The sequence below is a fragment of the Simochromis diagramma genome, unplaced genomic scaffold, assembly GCF_900408965.1.
Source record: "Simochromis diagramma unplaced genomic scaffold, fSimDia1.1 OVJJ01000571.1, whole genome shotgun sequence".
NCBI lineage: Eukaryota > Metazoa > Chordata > Actinopteri > Cichliformes > Cichlidae > Simochromis > Simochromis diagramma.
In genome coordinates, this window is record NW_024386885.1 from 984,466 (window position 1) to 1,012,098 (window position 27,633).

Sequence of the window (27,633 nt, forward strand, 5' to 3'; positions counted from 1 at the left end):
ATCCAAATGAGAGTAATTCAGTGATGTTGTTTCAGCTCCCACGGTTCTGTCAGTCTTTCTCAAATCCATCAGATATACTCATCTGCAGGTGCGCCCGCTTTTATAACCAAAAGCTTCACATCTGTGCATCTCATGCACTCATCGCTCATTCTGCATCGCTCCTTCTCTCCCCTCCAGGAGGCCTGTCTGCAGGGCAACCTGATAGCAAACTGCCTGGAGCAGCTGTCAGACCCCCATCCCTTGCTCCGCCAGTGGGTGGCTATTTGCCTGGGACGCATCTGGCAGAACTTTGACCCGGCGCGCTGGTGTGGGGTTCGCGACAGCGCCCACGAGAAGCTCTACACTCTGCTTTCAGATCCCATTCCAGAGGTGAGACGTCAAGTGTTGCACGCGGTGTGTCTAATACAAGATAGTCTTTAGAGATGATTAAGACGTTCGTTTGAGGAAAAAGGAAGAGCAGCACAGCTTAATTTCCAAAATATGCATAACCTTCAGATTTAGTTCTTCAACTTAAATTAAACCAGATTTTTAGACAGATTTTCATGTACTAAGAAATGTTACCTTGAAACTTCTGCCCTGATTGTAGTTTCAGTAAAAGTCCTGTCGACCTGTTGTTGCAGGCTAGAGACCTACACAGGATTCAAGGGAAGTGCTGAAAGTTAGTAGTAATAGCAGTTTCTTAACTTCTTTCCAACACATGAAGAGTTTTTCTTTCTTCACAGGCTGTGGCGAGTGAATCAAATAACTCAATTAACTGACTTCATTGTGAAGCATATTGTTAGTTGCTCGGACCAGTGTAACCTGGCTGTTTAACTGATGGCCTGCAGCCAGTGAAACCTCGTGTCAGTTAGGATGATTGACCAGCTGCTGTTTGTTTAACTGTGTTTCCTCCAAACTGCCTCAAGGAGCTCTCACTCACATTTAGTTTTTTGTGTTGGGGGGATTTTTGCTGTCAGTAGAATATTTCACAGGTTGTTTCACTTGAATCAGTGACTAAAAAGGTCAGTGTGCAAATACGTATTACACGATTCAGCCCAAGAAGCCTCGTTTGTTGTTGTCGTTTTTTAATGTGCTGATGGAAAAAAAACAAGACATTCCAGTAGATCTGTTTCTGGGTGACAGTTAAACACAAAATCTGTATGACAAACATTAACTGGTGACCACTGGCTAACATCTGGAGTCCAACAAGACCCTCTGCTGTCACAGCAGCACCTGTAGATACTCAATCTGCCACTGCAAGAACATCGGAACCACGAGGTGGCAGAATACGCAGATCGGTCTCTGCATGCATCAGAATATTTTGACTTCTGGTTGAGTTTTTCATTTCGACGAGTCTTAGAAGAGTTGTATAAGAAAAAGGCATCTCAACTAAAACTATAGTCTAGAGTGCAGCTAAATAAAGAGAATATTTTAAGAGTTTGGGGCTTTTTACTTTTGAAATGTAATATCAGTGGTCAGTCAGGGAAAAAAGAAAAGACTTTTCAGACTTCCCATTACAAAACTCAAAAACAAAGTTTTTTGTAAGAAATAATAAAGAATGAAAACAATGTGGACAGGAAATGAAAAGATTTCCCTTCCTTTCATTTAAAGACTTTTTTCTCTGACATCTGACAATCATGAAGCTTCCCAAAAATATTCCGATGTCCAAGATGACAAATGTCTTAAATTTATAATAAGACATTTTTATTGATATTCCACAGTCTGTAATTTTAACTGTTCAGTTGTTTTACTGTGCCGGTGTTTTTAAATCTGTCTCTTCTTAGAAGTCATAAAAATAAACATGAAATTATAGAAAAATCACAAACAGACCATGAATGTATTTATTGGGCTCTGCACAGTTTGGACTGATGCGTGGTAACAAATGTTACTAAACACTGGGCCAAATGTCTTTATTTTCAGTGCCTCCTGAGTCACAAATGAGCGATGGTGTCGGGAGTTTGTCCACATCAGATGTGGGTCCAGTCACATCCTGTGAATTCTCCGGACCATTATTATTTTTGACTTTGTTCTAGGAAGCTAGCAGCTTAAAAACTGAATCAGACATTTGCGTTTTTGCACACCTCCAGGTGGAGTTGAGAAAACTTCAGGGATGCAGTGTGTTTGTTAGAAAAGGTTTAAAGCATGTTTGTTTTCTGCGGGAGTGCCCTGCTCAGTGCACTCGCTCAATCTTTAACACCAGCCCACGCTGGCTTCTGTCTGACTGGGTCATGAGTGGACCAGAGGGACAGTGAGTCTGAGTTTGCCCTGAAGTTCACCAAGACACTCGGTGCCCCCTGTTCACACAAGCCGCACGGGGAACATCTGTTCCTGGCTCAGTAACGGCGTCCTTCCCAGCGCAGACAGCTGCTTTGGCTGTGGGCTTGAAACTGAGGTCTGCAGACAGCATCTGTGACCCACACATGTTCTGTTGGTTTGTTCAAGCCCACTGAAAGCTCCAACTGACTGATTCTGATCACACTGTGGTGAAATTGTGCATTCACAGATAGGTTACTGCGTTTTAAAGCTCTCCTTGTGTTAAATTCAAACATTATTTGTGTTTTGATAGTTGCTTTGCTCACGTTGCACAGCCACATCGTAAGCAGGCAGTTCTCTTTTGAGGACAAGACCCTGTGAAATAAAATTATTCAACAAAATATTCTACTTTTATTTTTGGGTTGTAGCTGGGGAAATGAATTCAGGAATTAAAGTCAATTTTTTTAAAACTCTGAAGAGATGGGAACACGTGCCCGTGTATGCACAGAGGCTTCTGGAAGTAGGTGAAGATGCACAGAGGTGAGTGACTGTGCAAAGAGTTTAATTACGTTTAAGCAAAAGTCTGAGGGGACAGAACTGAGATGGCATCTAAAATCGTACATGGCTCTGCAACCCACAAACACACAGATATACAGACAAAATCCTCAATCAGAGCTCACTCGAGCTGAGGAAAAACATTCCTCCTACGCCTGCTCCTCCATTCAGAATAATGTTTATCAAGTTAATCTAAGACCATTTTAAAAGGAAAGCACCCCTTTAGTAGCACATGTTTTAATTTTATTTAATTAATTTATTTTTTTATGAATGGATGATGTCTCATATCTCCTTGTTCAACACAGTCTCGTGACAGTTGTGAAATAGCCATGAATTCAAATCTGTTGATTCATGTTCTTAAACACAAAATTTCCAGCTTGATTGTCAGGTCTCTCCCGTCCAACATAACCATTTATTCCTGCCTATTCTATTCTATTCTATTCTATTCTATATGTACTGATTTGTGTCTATTTACACAAAACCAATGTTTTCCATTAAAGGTAGGGTCTGGTATTTCAAACAGCCGTGTTCGTTTGGAATAAGATTGTGGTTTGGGGGAAAATACAATTGTGTTTTTTTCTTTCCTGCTTTGTCTAAACTAAATTTGTGCTGCAGACAGAAAATATATTTCCAGTTGAAATGCACCACATTCAAATTTGTGACTATTTTCCTTTGTGTCGTGAGACGAGACTGCTTTTTATTGTTGTCGGGATCTTTTATGTTCCGTTTCTGACAACATCCAACAACTCTTATATAACCTATACTCACCTTTCACTTTGTTAAGTACACCATTTGAAACGCTTGTTAACCCAAATATTTAATCAACCAGTCACTTGGCGGAAACTAAATGGATTTAGGCATTAGGCACAGTGAAGACGACCTGCTGAAGTTTGAAGTGAGCGTCAGAATGTGAAAGAAATGTGATTTAAGTAACTTTGAATGTGGCATGATTGCTGGTATCGGACGGGCTGGTCATAGTGTTTCAGACACTGCTGAGCTGCTGAGATTGACTCACCATAACAGTGAGTTCACTGCACTCATATGTCCTCTACATTCACTTGATCTCGATCCGGTAACACAACTTTGGCATGTGGTGGAGCAGGAGATTCTCATTGTGTATTTTTTAGCCATGTGATGCTATCAAGTCGTTGTGGACAAAATCCCTGAGAAATGTTTTCATAACCTCATTGAATCTGTGCTAAGACGGTCCTGAAGACAAATTGTCTAGTGAGTGTATATGACATGTTGCATTTTCCTGTAACTATTGTCTTAAAGATTACCTTGGATTTTCTGATTTTAATCAGCTCTTGCTGAAGTGAATTATGAAATGTTCATCTGAACTGTTTGAGCTGAACCTCTTTAATTGGAGCAAACTGCAACAAAGTAACATCTGTTTATTTTAGCATCACTGCAGCTGTGTCCTGAAATCTAATCGCCTCCAAAAAAGTGTTTTTTGGGGTTTGGGTGTTTTTTGTCGCCAGAACAGGAAAAAAAAATTAACCAAATATTCATTCTTGTGTGGTAATAAGGTTTGGTTTGTGAATCCGATCCCTGATGGGAAATTCTTTTTGGGCAAAGCAGGTTTAGATTAAAAATCCAATGAGGCAGCGTAGAAAAAGTAATGAGTTGGTGATACAGGTCAGCGAAGCATCCAGCATCTCTGAATTTCATACTGGTGCAGTGAGAGAATATTGAACTATAATTACCTCTAAAACTCTTCCCCACTGGTTCCACAAGACATTAAAATATTTTTGTATCAGTTTGCTGAGGGAATATTTGGTTTTCGGGGTAAACGGCCGAACCCCAAAATCACTGTCAGGTAAAAATAAATAGAAAGCTAGAGCTGCAGCGTTTACTGCGGAGACTAAACCACAGCGAAGCCAGCTTTTAACTTTTAACATCATTACTGAACGAGGAGGAGAGAAAGCTTAAGGTGTTGTGTGGGTTGTGCTGTTGCAGGTGAGGTGTGCAGCTGTCTTTGCTTTGGGGACGTTTGTGGGGAACTCTGCTGAGAGGACGGACCACTCCACCACCATCGACCACAACGTGGCCATGATGCTGGCCCAGCTCATCAACGATGGCAGCCCTGTGGTCCGAAAGGTCGCTACAACACGCAGACAGACACTTGCATAAAATATAGTTGCAAACTGATAAATGTAGAAATTGGGAATTTAAAAAATGTGCAAAAACAGCAGAAGGACATAAAACTAGGCCTAGAATGGCTAAACTACACTTCCACTAAGATCACTGGTATACTGGTGCATTTGAGATGATTTAATTCCATGAAATAATCCACGGCCTGTGTGTGGCCTGCTGGGTATTGATAAGTTCCTGCACTTGGCTGCTCTTTGTTACTTGTGAAACTAGAAGTTTTCATTTTTTTAAACAACATTTCATATTTCAAGATAACCATGCAAGACATAAACCCAAAAAGTCTGTTTAAGAGTTGCTAACAAATGTGTCTTGAGAAAAGACAGCAAGAGAAGATTGTAGCGATCAGTTTGCTTTTTGTTTTGTGGCAGGTAAAAGATCCAAAAACAAACCAATAAAAACATCTGAATTAGAGGACTTAGCTCCTTTGTTACCTTACACCTAAAACAAACGGATGCTGTCTTTTTTGCATATGCATTTGGCAGGAGCTGGTGGTAGCACTCAGTCACCTGGTCGTCCAATATGAGAGCAACTTCTGTACTGTTGCCCTCCAGTTTATTGAGGAAGAGAAGAACTACTCCGTGCCGTCACCGGCCAACACCGCGGGTATGTGATCAGCAGTTCCTTTAATCAGAGTCACTGTGTCAGATTTTAAGCATGTGGGATTTGTACACGCGTTTTCATTTTCATTGTGTTATTATCTGAATGACCCTTGACCCAGAATATGACTTTTTTTATAATCATTTGAATAAGGTTGATGTTTCCTGTGATACAGATCGGGCTTAATTTACAGGATATTTATGTATCAGTGGTAAGAGATCAAATTTAGCAGCGGTCAGAGGATTGAAAGCTGAAGTCATACCTCTCCTGTATGCAGGTGTGTGCAGGGAGAGTGGGTCGACTGGGATGAGTGAGTTTATGTAGTATCTATTGTTTCCATTTTTTTATGGCTCGATTTAGGACGAAGAGAAGGTGAAATAGCAAATCACTATTTTTTTTTTCTTATCTTAAGGCAGAACTGTTGTCGCGTACATGGCAAACATGTGTACAGCTGTTTACTGAGAAATTAGATTTGGACTTGAGTCAAAATTCTCAAAGGTTCTTAGTCAGAAACGCGAAACCACTTAAACAGTTTTTTAAGTTGTTATTTTAGGTTATGAAGTTCCCACATTGATTGAGTTGGGTCAGACTGGGAAACCTAATGATTTTGAGCTGTTTGGGATCATCTCTGATCTGATTAATGTGCTTCTGCATTTCACGCTCAGAGCCCGGTAACCTGACTCCAGTGAGGGACAGCCCGGCCATCCCTCGCTTACGATCAGTCAACTCCTACACCAACATCCGAACTGCTACCACTGCCCGCAACCTGAACAAAAGTCTGCAAAACCTCAACCTCAATGAAGAGGGTAAGACCGAGCGACAGGGAGCAGAGTGCTGGCAAATTAATGCGTGTGAAATAGACAAAGTCGAGTTTAAGAATGATTTTTAGGAGGGTTGCATTAAGACATAGACTTATAGAGCTTATTAAATTGAACTATTTCAAGGAAAGAGAAATATCACATTCTACATCAGCTGCGGATTCTGGATGTTATTCTTCAGGCTAACTTCTGCATTTTGTTATTCCTGAGTGTGACTCAGTGTGCATTAATGAGAGGTTTCACAACCACCAGAGAGGTCGTGACCAGGTTTCCAAACAGGCAGAGTTCTTCAGCTTGTTGATTCGAACCCGGCTCTCACGTGTAAAAAAAAAAACATTTTCACATCATCTTTGTCACGATGCTTAACTCGACACTCGTGTGTCATGTTAGGCATAAGCGTAACACCCAGAGAATATTTAGTACGCCTGCAGTATTTTGTTGTGTAAGTGTATGTTTGCTATTCAGAGGTGGACCTTGGCCCTTTCCCAGAGAAATCCCTATCCAAAAACACTTCTTCATGCTAACACTCTGCTGTGGAGGGCACGCCAACCTAGTGAGTCAAACTGCATCAAAGTTACCAAGAGAGACTAAACTTGTCAAATCCAGCTAAATGAAAGTTTTTAATTGTTGCTGCTTCACCTTTGCACTGGCCGATGATTATTGAGAGTTTTTCACCTATAAATGTTATAATTTTCATCTTAGTCTTCAGCTTCGCCTCTCCATTTTCTTTTAATTTTTACTTTAAAGTAAAAGTATTTTTTCTATATCCTCTTACCTCCTTTAGGCTCTTATTCAAGTCCACATTTTATATGCTACTCTGCCTGAGCAGCTTTGCATGATTCAGAGTTCAGAGTAATCCTTATTTATCTTATATTGGGCAGGATTGGTGCTGCTCCTCAGGTCATCGCTGTCTTTAAGGCCACTTTCCCTGAGAGCCAGCGACAATAAATAGATGACTGAGATAACTGTGTTAAGGAAATCGAGGGTTCAGAGCATCTGAATCCTGAGCGGCTGCTCTCATCTCGGCCTAATCACCAGTGGAAATGTGGAGCTGTCCATGGTGCTGAACTTTAAGCCAAAGGCATACTGCATTGTATGACGCTGGGTGACCGGGGAGGGGATCTTTGCAGCCAATCATTGACAAAACAAACTAACAGAGCTTCAGTTATCAGTCAGCATGAGCCAGGCCAGCTGCCTTTGTTTTTAACAGGGTGATTATTCACGTCTCTTTTGATGTTGAATGACAAGCTGCACAAGCAACCAGCTCACTCTGAATATTGTCATATGTTTTACTTGATATCTTTTTTGGCATATCTGGAGCATTTAAATGAATGCAGTTTGATTTGCTTGTGAGCAGATCACCTCAGCATCAAAGCACGACTCGAGTACGTGTGAATCCTCCCTGTTAACAAGAAGGCTGACATTTGGCCAGCTCGCAGAGTTTACTTCATGTTACTTGTTTGGCAGGTATTCTATCTTTACTAGTCCCCAGTACAAAAATCATTTTTAGGACTCAAATTTTTAACTTTTTTGTTTGTTTTTGGGTTTGCTTTGTTTTTTTTTGGTCTGCCGCTGGTGTGATTCAGGGTAATTTGGTCAGTTGGTCCTTGCGTTGTCCATTTCTGTCCTTCCTGGTGGTGAGTGTGACAATCACAAAACAGAGGAAAAGCTGTACGGACTGAAATTGAGTTTTTCCACCCGTCACGCTTATTTTCTGCTTCTCAAACAGCCGCAAGTTCATGGAAAAGCTTTGTCCGCTTCAGAAAACCTTTTGTGAACTTTTCTTTTTATTCATATTTAAAAAAGGATTCTTTAAAAAAGGGAAGTTAAAGTGTGAGTAAAAACAATAAAAAAAACCTAATGCTAATCAAAATATTCATGGAATAATTTAAGCCGTAGCCACGTAAATCTAACACGAGGGTCCAGGGCTTTTCAAGCACAACTCACTGTCCTTACTGAGCTTGTGACCTCCTGTTTGTGTTCAGTGATTCAGACAGCCAAAGCTAACTGCCCTCCCTCTGTCTACCACTGCCAGGCTGAGCAATGACTAAGCCCTGAGTGGTGCTAAATCACTGGCACTTGGTGAAGTGCCTAACCTACTGCTGACACCATTTCTAATTCACATTCTCAGTGCTTATTCCAATGCACAGGAGTGTTTATCATCAATAAGCACCGAGCAGAACGTATTTCCATTCTCCACCAATCTCCATTTCCACATTTCAGCCTGCAGTTTGTTTGGCCGATGCATGGGAGTTGGAGTTGTGTGAGTCAGAGTAATGAGCGGTGTTTATGGCAGTTACAGCAGGAAACAAGTGGATCTGACGTCTGAAATGAAGTTATGACTTCTGTCGTTGGCCTCCAAGTTTACACATTTCACACTTGATTGGCTGTTGATTAGACTGTTCAGTTTTGTTTTCTTTTTTTCAATGTACATAATGGCACATTTACAGCAGCTAATCAGCTTCCTTTTCAACTGATTACGTTTGTAATGCTCATAACTTATTGCTGTCCTCTATCCAGGTGGACCAGCAGCCTTCTCTCCTGGTAACTTGAGCACCAGCAGCAGTGCCAGCAGCACCCTGGGGAGTCCTGACAACGACGAGTACATCCTCTCTTTTGAAACCATCGACAAAATGCGACGGGTGTCCTCGTATTCTTCTCTGAACTCCCTCATAGGTAACCAATGTCCAGTACTACCCGAGTTCTGTCTGTGGTTTCCTACAAGTAAATGTTGAAAAATGCTTAAAGTGTGCAAGGGTAGAGAACGACCCTGAGGAGGCACTGAGGACGTGAGATGTGTGAGGCAGGTGTTACTCACTGATCCTCAGGCCAGAGAAGAATGGAGAGCGACACAGAAGCACCGGGCAGCTCTGACCCCGGGGGCTCTTTTGAAGTTGATGACTTTTCCCCTCCAGGATCCCTTGAAGCAGACATTAATGTGGTGGAGGACCATGGTGGTCCCAAGCCATATCAATTCAAGCCACTGACTCGGGCACCAGTAAGACCCAGAGCTCGCTCTTTCTCTATCAGGGGACTGTCCTGCTGCAGCCCAGTCATATGATGTAAAAGGAAACTGTTCAGCTCAGTAGCAGTGATTCTTCAACCAGGAAACACCGCTGCGAAAAGTCCTGTGTCTCGAAGAGAATATTTTTTTTGAAGAGAGCAAGAAGCGTTTTTCAAACTATGAAATGTAGGTTTGTTTATTTTGTTTGTTTGTTTTTAAAGATTTTGGTATAAAACATGCAAAAAATACAGGCTAGACACACACACGCATACTGTCATTTACTATCGAAGTCAAAACCACATCTGCCACAATAACCGTCTTTAGCAACACTCGCATTTACAGAACCACAGATGATTTGAGAAGCAGCATGCACAAGGTAAACAAACATTATATAACAGCAGCTATGCACTATTCTAAACCCAGATTTATTCAATATCTTGATAAGAGCACCGACCACTAACAGCTATATTCACAGGCAAAGCAACTAATAGCTAATAACATGTAAGCTGACGGTGTGGTGTCAGCTCGCTTAATACGCAATCTGTTCTATTGCTAGCAAAGAAATAGTCAGTAGATACAGGTGGAGGAACAACATGCAACAGTAGCATGCTAACCTATATCAATTTCACAATCATTTAACATTCAGATGGGTTGTTTTAAGTTTATAGAGCTCTATTATGATGTCTCAAAGCAAATTAGTTTACTTTTAAGCCAGTAGTCTTCTTTGAGATGGGCTGTTGGTTTTGAAAATGAGCATCTTGTTTGGAAAATCATCCATCCATCTTCATCCGCTTTATCCGAGGCCGGGTCGCGGGGGCAGCAGCCTAAGCAAAGAGGCCCAGACCTCCCTCTCTCCAACCACCTCCTCCAGCTTATCCGGGGGAACACCAAGGCGTTCCCAGGCCAGCCGAGAGAGCAGGCTGGCAGCAGCTGCTCTACTCTGAGCCCCTCCCGGATGGCCGAACTTCTCACCCTATCTCTAAGGGAGAGGCCAGCCACCCTTCGGAGGAAGCTCATTTCCGCCGCTTGTATCCGAGATCTTGTTCTTTCGGTCACTACCCACAGCTCGTGGCCATAGGTGAGGGTAGGGACGTAGATCGACCGGTAAACTGAGAGCTTCGCTTTTACACTCAGCTCCCTCTTCACCACGACGGACCGGTGCAGCGTCCGCATCACTGCAGCCGCAGCACCAATCCGTCTGTCGATCTCCGGCTCCCTTCTCCCATCACTCGCGAACAAGACCCCGAGATACTTGAACTCCTCCACTTGGGGCAGGAACTCATCCCCGACCCGGAGTGGGCACTCCACCCTTTTTGTGGCTGAGAACCATGGCCTCAGATTTGGAGGTGCTGATCCTCATTCCCGCTGCTTCACACTCGGCTGCGAACCGTTCCAGTGCGAGCTGGAGGCCCTCACCCGATGAAGCCAACAGAACCACATCATCTGCAAAAATCAGAGATGAGATTCTGAGGCCACCAAAGCGAAAGCCCTCCGCCACTTGGCTACGCCTAGAAATCCTGTACATAAAAATTATGAACAGAACCGGAGACAAAGGGCATGTAGAAAATCATTGTTTTATTTATTATTTCATTGTATATAAGCTTTGCTAACGGTGTGTCGGCTGCATCTGGAGACGTTCATTAGCATGACTAATGCAGCTGTAACCCTGCTGGATGATGCAGTCAGCAGCAGGGACAGTGTTGCAATATTTTCCATCACGTGAGCAGCAATCCTCAGGGGGCTGTGTGTGAGAGGAAAAATAGAAGGAAATAAATGACCTGAAGAAGGTGAAGGGAAGAGGAAGAGTGCGAGGCCTCAGTAGAGTAACCCTGAAACAAGGCCACAGACGGAAAAGCTCCAAATCCAAGAATAGAGCAAGTGTAAAGGTTTGCAGATGTGTAAAGGACACCATAGAAGGGAGCGGGGGGCTGGGACATTAAAGTGCTTTTCCTGATACACACCGAAGTCGCCCCTGTTCACTTACTGCTGCTCGCAGGTGATTGGCGGGCTGCGCCATGCGCCCTGACAGGCAGTTTGTGTGTGAGCAGAACAACTATTAACTCACTTCCACCCCCACAAGAAAGAGGAAAGTGAAACTCAGGATTCCCTCTCCCTCTTTTTTCCTTTTTTAATGTTAAATTTTAACTTGGAAACCTTTAATCTCCCAGCTGCCCCATCACATCTCAGTTAATGCTTTTAGCACAGCAAAAATGTAAAATTGAGCTCTGAAGAATACATTCAAGTTGCCGTGAAAGTAGTTTGAGGTATTGTAATAAAAGCTGGCTTTGTTTTAGTTATTTTCATATCGGTCCTCTGAGGAGAAAGCAAACCAGTGTCTTCTCTATTTTAACTGTGTAAATGTGCACAGAGACCTACTCAAACACACATTTGAGTTATTCTGCAAGACACACATTGTTCTGGCTTTTTTCTCCTCTCTAAAAGAAACTTCAGGGATTTCTCGGCTAATCCAGAAACCTGAAGTCAAATTCAGCAGGGCCTTCCAGCTGTTCTGCTGGGATTTTCAGAGTTTTTTCATGTTTTTTTGTTTTTAATAGCGCAGACACAATAGGAAGCCAAAGCTTGGAAATTAATGTTTGATGAAGAAAATCATTAAAAACACGTTGGCAGTGTTCGCTCTCTTTACCCTTTAGTCTGACAAATCTAAAATTTGATGCCCATTGAAACGTTTTTCAACGTGCACTGCTGGCGTGAGCTTCCCGTCCATGTAAATGGGTTATTAAATAAATAAACATATTGGCGTCTCACCCACTAAACGGTTCCCCCAGCACAGCGGAGCAGAGTCCAAACACTCCCCTCAGCGAGCCAGTATAAACACCTTCTCTCACAGTGGGCAGAGAAGATGAATGGATGTTTCTGGGACACGAAGAAAGGGCTAAAATGCTTACCTGAGTGCAGATTTGTGTAGAATTAGATTTGCTTTTGCCTCTTGCATTTCTTTTGTCACTTAGATTCAGTTATCTAACTCATTTGAGACTTCAATTGCCGTTCTGATTTATTTGTTCTTAACTTATTCTTTTCCATCCTTTGTTTGGTTTGAAGTTGCTTTCATAAGACCCTTGGGGCTTGCTTTTTCATCTCAACTGGAAACAAAAAGCATTAACTTGTTTCTCACTTTGTGGTAAACAGCAGCATGCATTCACCGATTTATCTCATCTATCTGCAAACAAAGAAATGTTGAGAGGGTACGTGTATTATAGGCCAGCATTTTGGAACAGATTTCAATGCTGAATGCAGCAGCTGCAGGAGTCTGCCTGCACAAAACCAACAGGGTAATAAAAGTGTGCTGTGGGCCAGGGTCAGAGCACTGATTGATGGACTTACTATTTGTTATTATAATTACCCCCAAGCTGGGAGGTTCATTTGTAAGGCATAAACATCTAATATGGCTTCAGCCGAGGTTCAGAGATTGTTTTTAATCTTTTGTTTTCAGTAACATAAAAAAGTCTTTGATGTTGTGCTTGCAGGACACTGTTTTGGGATGTAAGGCTTTTAGGTGTCTGCCTGATTTATCGTTCCTCGATTTAGTGCTGAATGTTGTTGATGAGTAATCTGAAGAAAACGTCGACACACGGCTTATGTAAAATATCTTTATAAAACACGATACAGTACTGAAACTAGATGCATATTGCGCATTTGCAGCTTGTGGCATCTATACATGCAGTCATACATGCAGTACTGCTTCTCTGAGTGTGGGTCACAGTTGAAGCAGAGCTGTACGGTCCTTGCTACCGCCTCCCTCCCTTCTCCAGGAATACTGAGGCACTCCCAGGCAGGCCACACGGGTCTGTTCAGAGGTCTTCTCTCAGGTGGACGTTTCTAAGACACCTCACCTTGGAGCCATCCTGTCCATGCATAAAATCTGCAGCTCTGCTCTGAGCTCCCTTTGTCTGACTTAGCATTTAACCCCACCTCTAAACACAAACCCAGACGCACTGTTGAGGATTGTCGTGTCTGCCTCTTGTTTACAGGGTGAGCTTAGATTGATAAGCTGCAACACAACAGACTGGTACAGCAGTCCACTTGTCAACCACCTCCTCCACTCTGAACTGCGCCCTGAGGTGCTTTAACTCCACCATATGCAACATTTAATCCCCAATTCAAAGCAGGTTTCAAATTTAGAATTGCTCAGCTTTCATCCAAACCTCATGGTGAAAGGTCAGCTAGAGGGCAGCAGCCCACATCATCTGCAAAAAACTGATCTTGCAACCACGAAGGTGGACAAAGCCCTTTCCGTGGTTAAGTTCTGTCCACAAAGGTTACTTCCTTTTGGATGCAGTATTTATTTCAGCCGTTACAGCCATTCGCCCTCTAACGACCCTTAATAGCTGCACCACGTCCATCCATCTAGCAGCTGACAAAGACAACATCAACCGTTTTATCTTTGTGATGGTGCTAAAAAAGCTAATATACAAAAGTCAGTAAGGTTCACAGTCTGTGAACCGCGCTGATATTTTCATTCCAGACTAAAGCTGTGAAGCTGTGCATCTAAGGTAGGCCATGACTAATGCAGACTTTTAGTCTGCCTGGGCCAACTTTCAAATTTGTTACATCAGAAGCTTAAATTCACTTTTGTCAGTGTGTTTGAGGCAGTCTCACATTTAAAGAGCACCGCAGGTATGATTTGGGGCTGCTTACACTGCTTACCTCTCGCTTTGAAATATATTAAAAATATATTTTACACACACGAGGTCCTTCACTGCTTTCAGACATTCTGATGTACTTTTTATGTTTCAGCCGTTTAAATCTCCCAAAAAATGATATGCAGTGTTAAAAGTAATTTATGTCATCTGCAAGGATTGGTGGAGGCTATAAAAAAATGATGCAGTGGTTCATTTAGCCAGCGGTTAACATCTTTACTACTGTACATCCGTTTCTCTCTGCACAAGACTTCGGACGACACCAGTGTCACGTCAGGACACGGCTGTGCTGCAGCGCTCAGCCAGTGAATGATATTCACCGTCACGTTCTTTCATGTGGGCTGTGTAGGGATGGTGCACTGGTAATTTGTGCGCAGCAGTTAAATGGGAGAGGAACCCTATTTCACATTTATCAAGTGGCTGTTTACTGCAGCAGCTAGCACGCTGGCTAGCTGTCGCTAATCATATCCTGGCCCTCAGGCTGCAGTCTAATCACCTCTTTAACTCCCTCGCTCTCTTCCTCCCGCAGTCACTCTTGCTCTCTCCGTCACTTCATCTCTCCCTCCTTGTTGAGGATGCTTTTTTTTCTTACTTATTCTTTGTCTTCTCTCTTTATATCTTGCCTTTTTGATCACTCTCTGTCATATGTCAGAGCACAGAGGCTTCTGAAATGTATGATCCGTCTCTGTTCTCTTTTTCCCTCCTTCTGCACTCTGTTTGGTTTCGCTGCACCGACACCACATCTTTCATATTGCATCCATCCCCTGGTTGCTGCCTTCTGTCTTCCTCCATTTTTTGGGGGAGCGGTTGCCCTTTTTGTCTCCCTTGTTTGAAGCACTTTCTGGCAGGGAGTCTCAGTTAGTGGGTCCAGACTTCAGTCGTTCTCGTTACCTCTCAGGGTTTATAACTCCTGGATTTTTAGAAAAGTGGAGATTTGGGCAGGGTAGAGCGTGACAGCGGTCATCCTTAGAGGTCAAATTTGCACGGCTGCCTTCATAGTCGGAGAGATCTGAGAAGAAGGAGGGAATAATCAATTCAAAATGAGAAACTGCAACAGCTGGGGACTGCCAAGTGTCCCGGTGCCTGACACTGAGGAAGACGGCAGATTGAAGCTGACAGACCGAAGGACTTTTAGATGGAGCTAGAGTGGAAAAGGGGCTGCAGCAGGAAGAGGGCTAAGTAAGGAAAACATGCAGGAGCAAGTAAAGGCTCACAATCTAGGGTGAGTTTGAATAAGAAAAAGAGTTCATTCTAACACAAAGAGACACAACAGGCTGGTGGTGCCTCCAAACAAACTGTTGTCAGCAAGAAACTCTTGTGAAAATGACAGAAGGAGGAGAAAGTTCAAAGAACAACAAACAAGCTTCAGAGAAAATCAGCAAATTGTCACATTCGCTGCAAAGACGATGCAGAAGAAAAGAACAATGACGAGTGAACAAAAACACCTTGACAACAGGAAATGTTCATTTGTATTCATGATAACAGCAACAGTTCTCAGCAGTGGAGCTCCGGTGGATGCGGAGAGCCAGCTGTTTGTTGCGCGTGTGTGTTGTGCGTTGATTAATTGTGTACATTAGCTTACACCAGAGGTCCGTTTCCCTCTGCCAGCCAAAAAAACCTATAACTGCAGGAGAGGTAAATGACCGGAGAGGGTAGCATGAAGCTAATGAGATGAGCACTTAGCTCTTCTTGTAATGAACACGGAAGTGAATTATAAGATCTACATCAGAGTGAGATGTACAGTATGAGTTTGTGGGTGTTTTGTACGTGTGTTAATCTTCTCAATGTGTGTGATTTGTGTCCGTTGTTTAAAACTTTGCTTCCAAGCTGAATTTTCTCGTTTTATTTGTCTCTTCTAGGCGTGTCCTTCAACAGTGTTTACACTCAGATCTGGAGAGTGCTGCTTCATCTGGCTGCAGACCCTTTTCCTGAAGTGTCAGATCTGGCCATGAAGGTCCTCAATAGCATAGCATACAAGGTGCGTTATGTTCGGGTCTTTAAAGCTTTTATCACAAACTGTGTATTAAAGACTGACTTTCATTTGGCTCAGTCACAGCAGAGCAAGAACAGGATAGCAACCTTCTCTTGAGTAGGAAGTAAAACCTGACCTGTGGTTTCCCGGCAACTGCAGTGAATTAGTTTATGTTTGGGAACAGATTGCAAGTATTTGTGGGAACCGGGCTACTGCTTTTGATCACAAGATGATTACACAAGTTGTCTAATAGAACCCAGCCTGTCTCCAAACAAGTGCAGATGACTCAGACTGACTTCATTCACTGGTCGATAAAGGTTTGCAAACAACAGCAGACAGGTTGCCGACACCTTACAGCCAGTTGGACTGGGATGCGACTCTGCAATAGGGTGGTTGCTAAGCAGGTTTATCCTGGTTCCAATATACAGTCCTTAAAAAAAATTATTAGGCCAAGCAGCAAGAAAATAGAAATATTTTATAATTTTGTGCTTTGACTGACTCCATCTTCATGCTGGTTTGTCGCCGTTTTGATGCACCAGACCTGCTTTAAAAATGGCAACAGACTGATTTCATGTTCATTTTACGTGGTCACACTTATTTTGGTCTTGCTGCATTCAGTTCCCAAGCACTGTTTTTTTTTTCCCCCCCAGTGTGACTGTAGCATAGTTGGTTGTGGAGTCCCTTTCTGAAGCCTCAGTGTTAGCATTTTGATGGTTGCTATGTTGTAATTAGCAGTAAGCTAATTACATGATTGATGAATTTTTAATGAATTTGTCCAATAAATAATAATGTGCCTTAATTTAATGTAAAATACCCATAGAATAAGTATTGAGGCTGTTAAAAATCTAATTAAAGCGGTAATGTTGGGCCTTTTTTATCATGATCTAAATGGATTGACTTCCTTTTAGAGCCGCCCTCATGTGGCCATTAGAGGAACTGCATCCGCTTCGTTTTTCAGCCCTTCAGGTTGCTGATTGTTTCTCAAAAAGGCTTCTGTGTATCACTGACAAGCATTCAAGAAAGAGCGGGGAAATTAGTTTTACAGCTTTTGCTTACTGCATTTTGAATTTAAGGTTTGAGCCTTTTCTTCCTTTTCCCGCTGTCCACGTTATAAGTAATTCTTAAAACTGAGTATCATCTCATTTTCTGGAGTCTAATATAATGAGGATATTATAATTGACTTTTTGTCTCTGTATCCCCGTATATCAGTTCTTTTTCACCTCATGGTTATACAGTGAAAAAGATCAGCTTCCAGCACACATGCCCCTCCCTCCCACTGGCATTTGCTTCCTCCGAAAGGCCATTACTTTTGTGCAAATGCAATTAAGGGCCAATGACTCCCCGAGGCTTGGCAGAGCGCAGCAGAGCAAAGAGGCTGCCGTAACTTAAGGAGCTATAATAACCACTATACTCCACCACCCATCCTAAGCCTCGGGCAGGATTTCTTGTGTTTTCCACCACCAACACCAATTGTTCCCTCTGTTACCTTCACACAGGCAGCATCTCTGCATCGAGGCTTCCGTCTCAGCTGCAATAAAACAAAGAACAGGACGCGATTAACAATATAATGCAATAGACGTTTTCTTCTGCCAGCACCGTAACACATTTTTGGAGCATGAGTTATTGTGGACCTGCACACTCAAGTCAATTTAACAAACAGTGGTGTCATATTTATAAAGATTAGGTCCCTGACAAGCAACATAAGAGAACATGGAAGGAGACAGGATTCAGTCGTGCCCTGCACCTGCTCAGGACACTTTTGCGACACGTTTAGAAGGTTAATCATCATCAGTCATGTTAATCTTTCAAGCTGTGAACTTGAGACTTGATTTACAGAGTTGCACAGGCTCAATTTTTAAACCCACAGAGTCTGACTAATATAGTTGTTTGTAGTTATTTATTTACTCATGTACCCAATCCTGACTCTGCACAGATCGGCTGCTTGTTTCGTTTGTGGCTTTCCAAACACATGTGGCCAACAGGGAAGCTGCGTCCTCACAAGTCGAACGTTGTTTCTCTTCTTTAAATTCCAATACTGAGATATCAGCAAATAGTTAATATTATATCATAATATCGGGTCCCCTGCAGTAGCCAGGGCATGTCCTTTCACTCACACATTAAACAAATGTGCAGGACGCCCCATCAGTTTGTGCGGCTTTGTCAGAAATAGAAGCAGTCTCAGAGCGATGCTCAGAAACGAGGTTGTGTGTTGTTACTCGTAATGTAATTCCTTGTTTTGCAGTCTTAAAAGCTCAGTGAAAAGCCCTCAGCTGCAGCAAGAACAGGAACTGGAAAGCGAGATCATATTTTCCTTGTTCGTGGTCTCTCGACGCTCCTTTTCATGAATTTTAAGTCTTCTCTTTTCCCTCAACCTTCAGCTGGTCTTGGCTGAAGGTTTTCTCTCCCCACACCTCGTTCTGTTGGGGGTTTCTTCCTGGTCAAAGGAAGTTCTTCTTCTCCACCATCACAGAGTGATTGGTAATTCGGGTCCTGTGATCACTGGGATTTTGTTTGTAATATGTTACTTTCTCAGACATTATGTTGTATCTGTAGTATGTAAATAACTTTGAATTGAATTATCTAAGGATGGCTTCCTTTCAAGTTGTTATAGATTAATAAATGTATTATATCTCTATGTAACATCTGCTTGTAAATAGGACTCAAACAAATGTTCTTAGAACAAATGACAGAACTGTACAAAAATGTAACAAAATATCACAACAAAGACGAGAAAGACTAAAAAATAAAAACAAGACCTTAAACAGAATAAGCACAAGTACTTTGATTTGGGATGAAAAACAAAGTATTTTGTAAATAAATAAAACGATGACGGCCAAATCTTTAAACGTAATTTATTCCAATGAGGAGAAGGATAGAAAACAGACATTAAAGAGGATTTGATCTTAGTGTTTGATGCGGAATTTGAAGGAGCAAAATATTGTTCTGGACTATAACGATATCATGAGTGCACATTTTAAACAGTGGTGTTAACGGTCTTTTTTATTTTTCCCTCTCTCTCAAAGAGCTCGGCAACAGCTGCTTATTTTAAGAACCCTCATTCAAGTTCACAAGTGCTAACGGCTCTTTTAATTAAGATTTTAAATGTCAAATGTTATTGATTCGTAACAAAGCGAAACAAGGTCAGGAGCTAATTAAAATGTACTTTCTTCCAAGATGATTAAGGCTCTAAATGCTTTTTTTATAGTCCAGTGTTGCTGTCTGATGCTGGGACTCTTGGAGATTTTTAATAGTATATACATTTTGAACACATTGTGATTCTTTTATTCAGGTGCCTCCAGTCGTTTTCACAGATGTGTCGCTAATAAAGTTGGATCACATCCATCTGAAGCAAATCCAGAGGTTTTTTTATGTTTGAATGGCAAAGATTTACTATCCAACACCGCCCTTATCTCCCAGTTGTTTGCCTGTATTGAAAGGAGATTATTGGTTAAGAGAGAGAGAGGGTGAGAAGTTCGACCATTCGGGAGGGGCTCAGAGTAGAGCCGCTGCTCCTCCACATCGAAAGCAGCCAGTTGAGGTGGTTCGGGCGTCTGAGAAGGACGCCTCATGGCTGAGGTGTTCTGGGCATGTCCCACCGGGAGGAGGCCCCGGGACAGACCCAGGACACGCTGGAGAGATTATAACTCTCGGCTGGCCGGGGAACGCCTTGGACAAGCTGGAGGAGGTTGCCGGGAAGATGGAGGTCTGGGCTTCTCTGCTTAGGCTCTGCCCCCACAACCCGGCCCCAGATAAGCAGAAGAAGATGGATTATGGTTAAGAACTTAAGGTTCTCAATGAAGCCCCCAAACATCATCTTTACTGTGAAAAACAGTTTAATTTAAAGTTTCTCCTCATCTACAAGGTCTTGAAAAATCAGGCCCCATCTTACCTCAATGACCTCATTGCACCATGTAAGCCCAGCAGAGCGCTTCACTCTCAGACTGCTGGTTGGCTTACACTTGGAGTAGAATGAGAGGCGGGGCTTTCAGCTCCAGTTTGCAGTCAGGAGACAGACATACTAGTTTTTTAAGATTAGACTTGAAACCTTTTGATAAAGCGTAAATTCGGGCTGGATTAAAAAAGGACCCTGAACTTTCCCTTAGTTATGCTGCAGTCGGCTCAGGCTGCTGTGGGATTTAATGCGAGTACTGCTTCTCTGCTCACCACATGTGTATAGACCACAGATGCCGCAGATGGCAGCACCTCTATCTGCCTCTGAGCCACCTCTGAGCTGGTTCTGTTAAATGGAGGTTTCTCCTTCCTGCCAGTGGTCGTGTGATTGTTGGAGTCTTTACCCTACAGTGTAGAGCACCTGGAGGTGACTGTAGTTTTGATTTGGCGCTATAGAAATAAACCTCAATTGAATGGAAGAATTCCCTCAATTACCCTCAATCACCTTCAGCTGTTCGATCTCATCATCACATGTCACAGCGATGTCGGGTGCTTTCTCCAGCAGTAAGAAAGCTCTACATAATTTACCAGGATTATTCAGACTTTTCTTTTTTTCCCCTGAGCTGTCGTCCGCTTCCACAGCTGTATCCTTCGACAGCCTCTGACTAATGTGTTTGCGCAGTTGACTCGCTTTCCAGCCAATTAATGATAGAGGAAGTGTGGGGGAAGTGGGTTTAAGTCGGAGAACGAGCCTGTTTCCCCGCGTGGAGTAGTGCAGCTGCTAGCACCAGTTCCAGCCCATTTTCCCGCTAAAGCTGCAGTTTTGCATGTCTCTCCCGCGTTAGCGTCTGGTTTGTTTGCCACATGTTGACGATCAGCAAACACCGATGAATAATCCATGAGCATGTTACTTCACTGAGTGGAAACGCTCTTCCGCCCGGATGCTTTTTGTTTCAAAGACCTTTTGTTTGTGCAGTTCAGGTTTCCCGTTGTTTGTGTGCTTACCGCTGCCCTCCTCAACATGCGCTTCTCCTTTGTGTCACACATCCACCCCACAATTTCTGCAAAAGACATAAGCGCGTCCTTTAGTTCCTTATCTGCTTTTCCTTTTGTGCCCCGTCCCATCATATTGATCTTGTTGTGCATGAGTGGAAAAGCTGCTTTCATTAGTGATCTGGCTTTTTCCATAATAATTGTTCCAGCTGTTTTTACTGCTGTTTTCTTTCATTTGACTTGCCTCCTAATGAAGCGCCGACAGCTAACCCTCATAGCTGATGTCTCGTCCCCCTCACAGATGCAGCCGTTTTTATGGGCCCGGTCTTTGCATTAAAAACTTTCCTGCCTCGCTCTCAGCCTTTCAGACGGACACAGAAGCAAAAGATGCTCACTGCAATTTTGCAATTAGCATAGAAATCAAATCAAAGGTAGTAAAATGTGTTTGCTTGTGTTAACTGGATTTACGCTGCACACAGTTCTCTCCCCACCTGGCTCGAGTAAACAACAGCTCCGCTATTCATCAGCGATGCTTTGCCTCTATTGTCTTTATTAAGTTTGCCCCTCCCTCGTGTGCAGCCATTAGACAACTCACAATGAAGAGGTTATATTACCTGCTCACTTAATGGGATAAACCTGTGGAAATTTAGCAAACTTTGTGAAGTCCTGCACTTTTTATGCAGTTACAGCAGGAAGATTATCCAGATTTTTGGGCTCGTTTCTGATCTAGACACTTCTGCATATTTGTCTCTGAAAGCTTTTGAAAAATCTGGGAAGAAATATCATAATTTCAAACTATAAATCCAAATGTGATCATCTGCAGAAACAAGAATAAAGAGACTTTTTTTTTTTCTCCCTCAGGCTACGATGAATGCCAGACCTCAGAGGATCCTGGACTCAGGATCGCTCACCCAGTCAGCCCCGGCCAGCCCCACCAGCAAGGGCACGCACATACACCAGGCTGGGTGAGGACGGAGCTCACACATGCATGAACGCAGTGACACACCAAAAACTCATTAAACGGAAACCCCAGAGCATTTGAATCACGTGTTAGGCAAAAAAAAGTTGCATTTAATCATCACGATGTGCGTCATTTGTAGCAGGCGAATGGGATTCTGGCCAAATGTTTTATATTGAATTATATTCATGGTGCATGAACCAGGATAAAATATAAAAATCAAGCAAAATTAAGTGTAGATTCAGAAGAAAAATAATTATTAGCATTTTAAAATTGAAATATTATTCATGAGCTGTTTGATTTCACGATTGAATAATTTCCCAATTTGTTTGTTTGTGCGTCCAACACCCTTCTGTCATGGTAAATAGTTTTCTATGTGCATTAGAGGAAAGATTTCACTCTTTAACAACAGCAGCTGCGTTTAACAGTCTGGGAAAACTCAGTACTGTCCAAGCCTGAAAGCGTTTCATCAGGTCAGAAGAGCGAGGCCGTGTCCCGTGAGAGGCCCTGAGGTTCGACCATAACGTCCCGAGGTGTCTGAGGGATTTTTGGCTACGTTAAGACAGCCTTCATTCACAGCCGGCTCTACTTGCAGGATTTGACTTTGTCCTCCAATACGATTCAAGTTTAAGAGGCGCATACTAGAGGAGATCCCCCATGCATTAAAGAAATAGATGTGCAAGTAGTGAGAGGAGGACTGCAGATGGGTGAAAAAGCAAAGAAATAGCAGCTGTCCTTTAGACAACACAGAAGAAGCGATGTTAGATTTAGCAGCTGTGTTACATTTAGATGTAACACAGCTGCTAATTTAAAAATAAAAGCACGTAAAATGTGCATTCGTAAACTGACCCCTTAATCCTCTTGTCCTCTTTTCCTTTACTTCAGTGGTTCTCCACCAATGCCCAGCACCAGCAGCTCCAGTCTGACCAACGACGTTCCCAAACCCCCCACCAGGGAGCAGCCGGCCACACGACCGCCTTACACCCCAACGCTGGGAGGACAGGCGCCCCACTCACACCAGTTTACTCGCACTCGCAAAATGTTTGACAAGGGACCCGAGCAGGTAGAGAAAGATGAAACCTGCCGTGCTGCTGCTAGTCACTCTTGTCCTCTCGCTCTCTGTTTCGTTTAACTCTTTAAATCACAGTTTTTTTTTTCTTTTTGTGTTTTTCTTTAGGCAGCTGAAGACAGCGATGAACCAGGTGGTCACAGGAACTACATCAGTCCGGCCCTCCAGACAGGCTTGTGCGACTGGAGCGCCAAGTATTTTGCTCAGCCTGTCATGAAGGTCAGTGTCATCATTTGTGTTCCTCACATGTCAAACTGGTCAGCTTGCTTACTCTCCCACAAAAGGCTGGCTCATCGCACATCACTATGTCGCTGATGGTTGGTGAAGTGTGCACGGCGGGCTCTGGCCTCTAATGCATTTACCACCCTGTCATATCAATAATGGAATGACTATCAGTGCTGTCTAATTAGTACTCACTCCAATCGCTCACCTCGATGGTGAAAGAAGTTTAACTGAGGCAGATTGCGAGCAGTTTTTTCACCCAGGAACGCCCCTTTAGAGGCGACGAGAGAGTCGGGGGAGGCCTCAGCCCCTTTCAGACACTGACAATAAAAAATGGTTTTAATACAGAGGAAGTGCTGCTTAGTGCACCTTTAAAAGGAGAAAGGACATCGCCATTTTCAAATCAAGAACTTAGAAATGTTTTCTTGTCTTCCTCCGTATTCCACTGCTAAGCCATCTACCACTTTAAAATCGGCTTAAGTCAGTTGCTAAGCAACAAAGCAGCACAATATGGCAGATAATTTTCTGTTTACACACATTTATGTGAATTTGTGTCACTGGTGTGTGTTTATCGTGCTTTTTTGCAACAGTTTGAGGACAGATTGAGCTGTCTGAGGACATAAACTCTGTGTTATAGGATTTATTTTAAAAAGTAATGAAGTCCTATGGAAAACAGCAGGGTGGGGACCGATCACAGTGAGAGAGAAAGTACCTGCTGTTTGTACGAGATGGCTTTGCTGAATAATGAGCTCCATAATGTAACATCCTCCTGAGTGAAACTTAAGATTAAGACAAGTGCTTTCACCCGGCACAGTAGTAACACCGAAATGCTTTAATATTAAATCAAACTAACGCGTGTTTAAACGGCCTGAACGTGTCGTCTTTTCCAGGAAAAAAGGCAAACAGTGTCAGCACATTTTTGTAGGTTAAACAGGAAGAAAAGCGATATAAAAAGAGCCAGGGTCAAACAGAGGAGAAAATGGAAACTTTGCAAAGTGCATGAAAAATAATAGGGGGTCGTTTTTGCTCATGGCTGATATAGAACGAAGATATTAGTAAAATATTTACAAAACATGTAAGATGTTGTAGGGGGAAAGTGGAGGACAGGAGAAAGAGAACACAGGAAGAAAAAAATAAAAGATGATGAAAGTAAAATATTTGAAAAGGAAAGCAGACACTGAGGGGCAAATAGAGGTGGGCGAGGAGGAAAACAGAGATGCTAAAAGTGAAAGAAAACTCAATATGAAGAGCATGGTGGTGGGATGAATAGGATGAAAGAAATACGGGGCCAGGAGTGGCAACAAAGGCTGATAAAAAGCAGAGAGATGACTGGATGTGAAGGCGAGTGAACGAGCTCACAGAGTAGATGGAGGAGGAGGAGTAAAGGGGAGTTTTGCCACAAATCATAACGCTGTGTTGGCAAAATTTTGAGTGCTGTCATAAAACTTAACTCCATTACAAAGCCGTGTGTGTGTCTCAAAGTCTGCACACAGGTTATCATATCACTGTGTCAGCAGCACACCAGAAGAATGTGTATATTTGTGTTATTGTCTCCACACATCTGTGAGAAGCAAGGACGCTGAAGACTCCTCACATGAGCGACAGAAGACACGTCCTCTGCTTCAGGTTCATATTTGTTTGAGAAGCAAAGAGCCGTGGTTACATGCACAGCTTCGTGTGGACTTATTATACTCATATTTTTGTTCTCGGACTCTAACTTTGTCTCAAATCCAGCTTTATTCTGACGCTTGTCCAGTTCAGGGTCTCGGTGGAGCCTTTCCCAGCAGTCACAGGGTGACGGGCAGGGTGCGTCCCCTATTTTTTGTCTTGAAGTGTTTTACTCTTATTTTATTAGTCATCACTTTTAATGTCCGTGTTATTTTTCCTAATTATATTAATGTTTTTTTTTTCCCAGGGGCATATTTTTCAGAGATCATGGATGATTGTAAAACACAAATACAGAACTTTTTGAGAGCTTACAGTTATAAGACAGCATTAATAACTGTAGGTCAGGTTGTGATGAAATCGGCAGAGACTGAAACCTAAAAACATTTCCAGCTCATTTTAATTTTATTTAAGTCATTTTGTGATCACGAGTTTCAGCTAGGCCTCAGTCGTGTAGACCTAGAGCGGCTGACTTGTTAGCAAACACCAACAACGTTTCACTGAGCAGTTATGAAACTTTAAAAAGTGCGACCAAAGGGGAAAGGGGGGGTTTTAATCTGTTATTTTTTCCAGCATTTTTGAGCCTCCCAGACTTCTGCGGTTCAGGACATGGCAACATGAAAATTTCAGGACTGAGCACCATATTTATACCAAGTGTCGCTTTCTATCTGTAACCAGCTTTGAGCCTCAGTAGCAAAATCTGTAAAGGCAAAAGTGCACCACTTTAATAGGACCATCATTTTGCAGACACAGCCAACAATGTCACCACAATTTGTTCTCGCTGGTCATCTTTCATCTGGCAGAGCCCAAAACATTTCAGATGTACAGATTTGAAGTTTAAAAATTAGTGTTCATCGCACAGCTCAACACTCCCAAGATGCAATGCTAAATGTCAATGAGAAGTAAACGTGTGAAACCTCAAGGGCTGAAAAAAGAGGCTAAGGTGATAGTGCCGAAAACTACAGTACCTGTAACTGTCCTCTGAAGCTGGCTCCAAAAGTGAGCCAGTCACCATAAAACATAAACTGTTAAAATGTCCACCGTTTGTAGCCAAAAGCAAAGTTTGGGTTTTTAATTGAGAGGGGCTGTTTCTGCCAGGCTTCAGCTCTACAGGCCTCCTCTGCCATGTTTGTGCTGTTGGTGCCCTTTGGAGCAGTTAAATGGAAACCTCTGACAAATAATCTGGTTTACTGTTTGGACCATCTGAGAGGTTTGTGATTTAATTTTGGTTGAGGTCAATTCTAGTAATTTGTTACCTGCAAAGTAATGGATGCAGTTTGGTAACCAAGCGCCATCCTTTCATCTCAATATGGTCACTATTAGACCGAAACACTAACGTGGACGTGGCCAAAATGCAGATGACCTCACAGCGGTTGCATCCATCTTTTTTTGTACAGTTTCCGGGTCTGAAATCACAGGTAGCTGCTGACTGTTGACAGCCTGTTTGGCTGTCCACATACTTTGGCCTTACTCTATACTACAAACTATCGATTTTACTGTATATGCCCAGCGTGCAGAGCTGTGTGGAGATTGTGTGAGAGACTCTCAGACACATTTTTACTCCTCAGGGTCTCATTATACGTTACATTAGCAGCTGACACGCTGCAGCATACCAACCCTTGCAACGACAGCATCAGCCAGCGATTTCCACACAGGTCGACATCAGACTTCTAAACCATAAAACCCCAGAGACCCTGTATATGAATGCTTTGACTGAACACACGCTACATACATCGTTCTCACAGACACAAATCTGTTTATTCGCTGTGAGGTGTTACAGTATGTGTGTTTTATTTCTCCAAAAGCCAACACACGCCAGGCGAGGACATTGCAGGAACAGTGGCAACATGGTACTATAACTTTGTGGGTGGGTGGGGTGGAGACTGTTTAGCATTCATGTGGCGTGGGAGGCCTTGCTGTAGAAATGTGCTTCATAAGCACACGCTGGCACCCGACATTTAAAACCACACACATACATTTACAGTTTTCCTCTGTTGTTTATTCACAGCCGCGCAGTTAACGTTTAATTTATGACTTTAATTCATGGCGCTGAAGAATGACACAGACTTGCTTTATATTAAACTCTGCATATTTAATGTCCTGTTTTAAAAAAAAAAAAAAAAAAAAAAAAAAAAAATTGATTCTGTTCCCTTAAAATAAAGTGGGCGCAAAGTCTGTGGGGCCCATTTTGTTACGTAAGACTTAATAAAGTTAATACTTTTAATATTGTCCCACTGCTCAATAGATGTGATGAGATGTGATTACATAAAGTGAACTTGATACCTGGACTCATTATCTTGGTAATCGCATGAGCGTCCCTTAACATTGCACCGAGGCGATTCAGGCTTTCCTGTGAAGTTGAAAAACTTTATGGGAATGAGCACAGATTCTGAAAGGAAAGTCTTAACATTTAAGAAACTACGAATCAATCAAAAGGTTTATAATAATCTTGTCCATGTTTTAGTGGCATCACTGGAACATGTGTATCTCTAAAGCTCGCTATACTGACAGGGCACTGAGTCCTGCCGGCACAAGGAGGAAATACATGCTCTGTAAATAAATGATGGATGGGGGTAGCCACTGTGACATAACCTACTGGTTTCTGCAGCGTGCTGAAACCAGTAGGTTATGTACGTCTTTTATCCTGTCTTCCTTCTGTCACACCAACCAATCACAGCAGATGGCCCCGCCCCTCCCTGAGCCTGGTTCTGCTGGAGGTTTCTTCCTGTTAAAAGGGAGTTCTTCCTTCCCACTGTCACCAAAGTGCTTGCTCATAGGGGGTCATATGATTGTTGGGTTTTTCTCTGTATGTATTATTATAGGGTCTATTGTTGTGATTTGGCGC

General features: G+C 42.7%; 1 protein-coding gene across 6 annotated transcripts in view; it reads left to right on the top strand.

The window, feature by feature from the left end:
* The window catches only part of rptor (regulatory associated protein of MTOR, complex 1), a 184,773-nt gene that overhangs the window by 133,051 nt on the left and 24,089 nt on the right, over window positions 1–27,633 (top strand). For all 6 annotated transcript variants that reach the window (XM_040033403.1, XM_040033406.1, XM_040033405.1 and 3 more), the window contains 9 exons: window positions 178–369; window positions 4,747–4,887; window positions 5,424–5,544; window positions 6,204–6,344; window positions 8,877–9,032; window positions 15,878–15,996; window positions 21,736–21,839; window positions 22,718–22,895; window positions 23,010–23,120. In XM_040033403.1, the coding sequence (XP_039889337.1) occupies window positions 178–369; window positions 4,747–4,887; window positions 5,424–5,544; window positions 6,204–6,344; window positions 8,877–9,032; window positions 15,878–15,996; window positions 21,736–21,839; window positions 22,718–22,895; window positions 23,010–23,120 (1,263 nt within the window). The remainder of the gene's footprint in view (window positions 1–177; window positions 370–4,746; window positions 4,888–5,423; window positions 5,545–6,203; window positions 6,345–8,876; window positions 9,033–15,877; window positions 15,997–21,735; window positions 21,840–22,717; window positions 22,896–23,009; window positions 23,121–27,633) is intronic.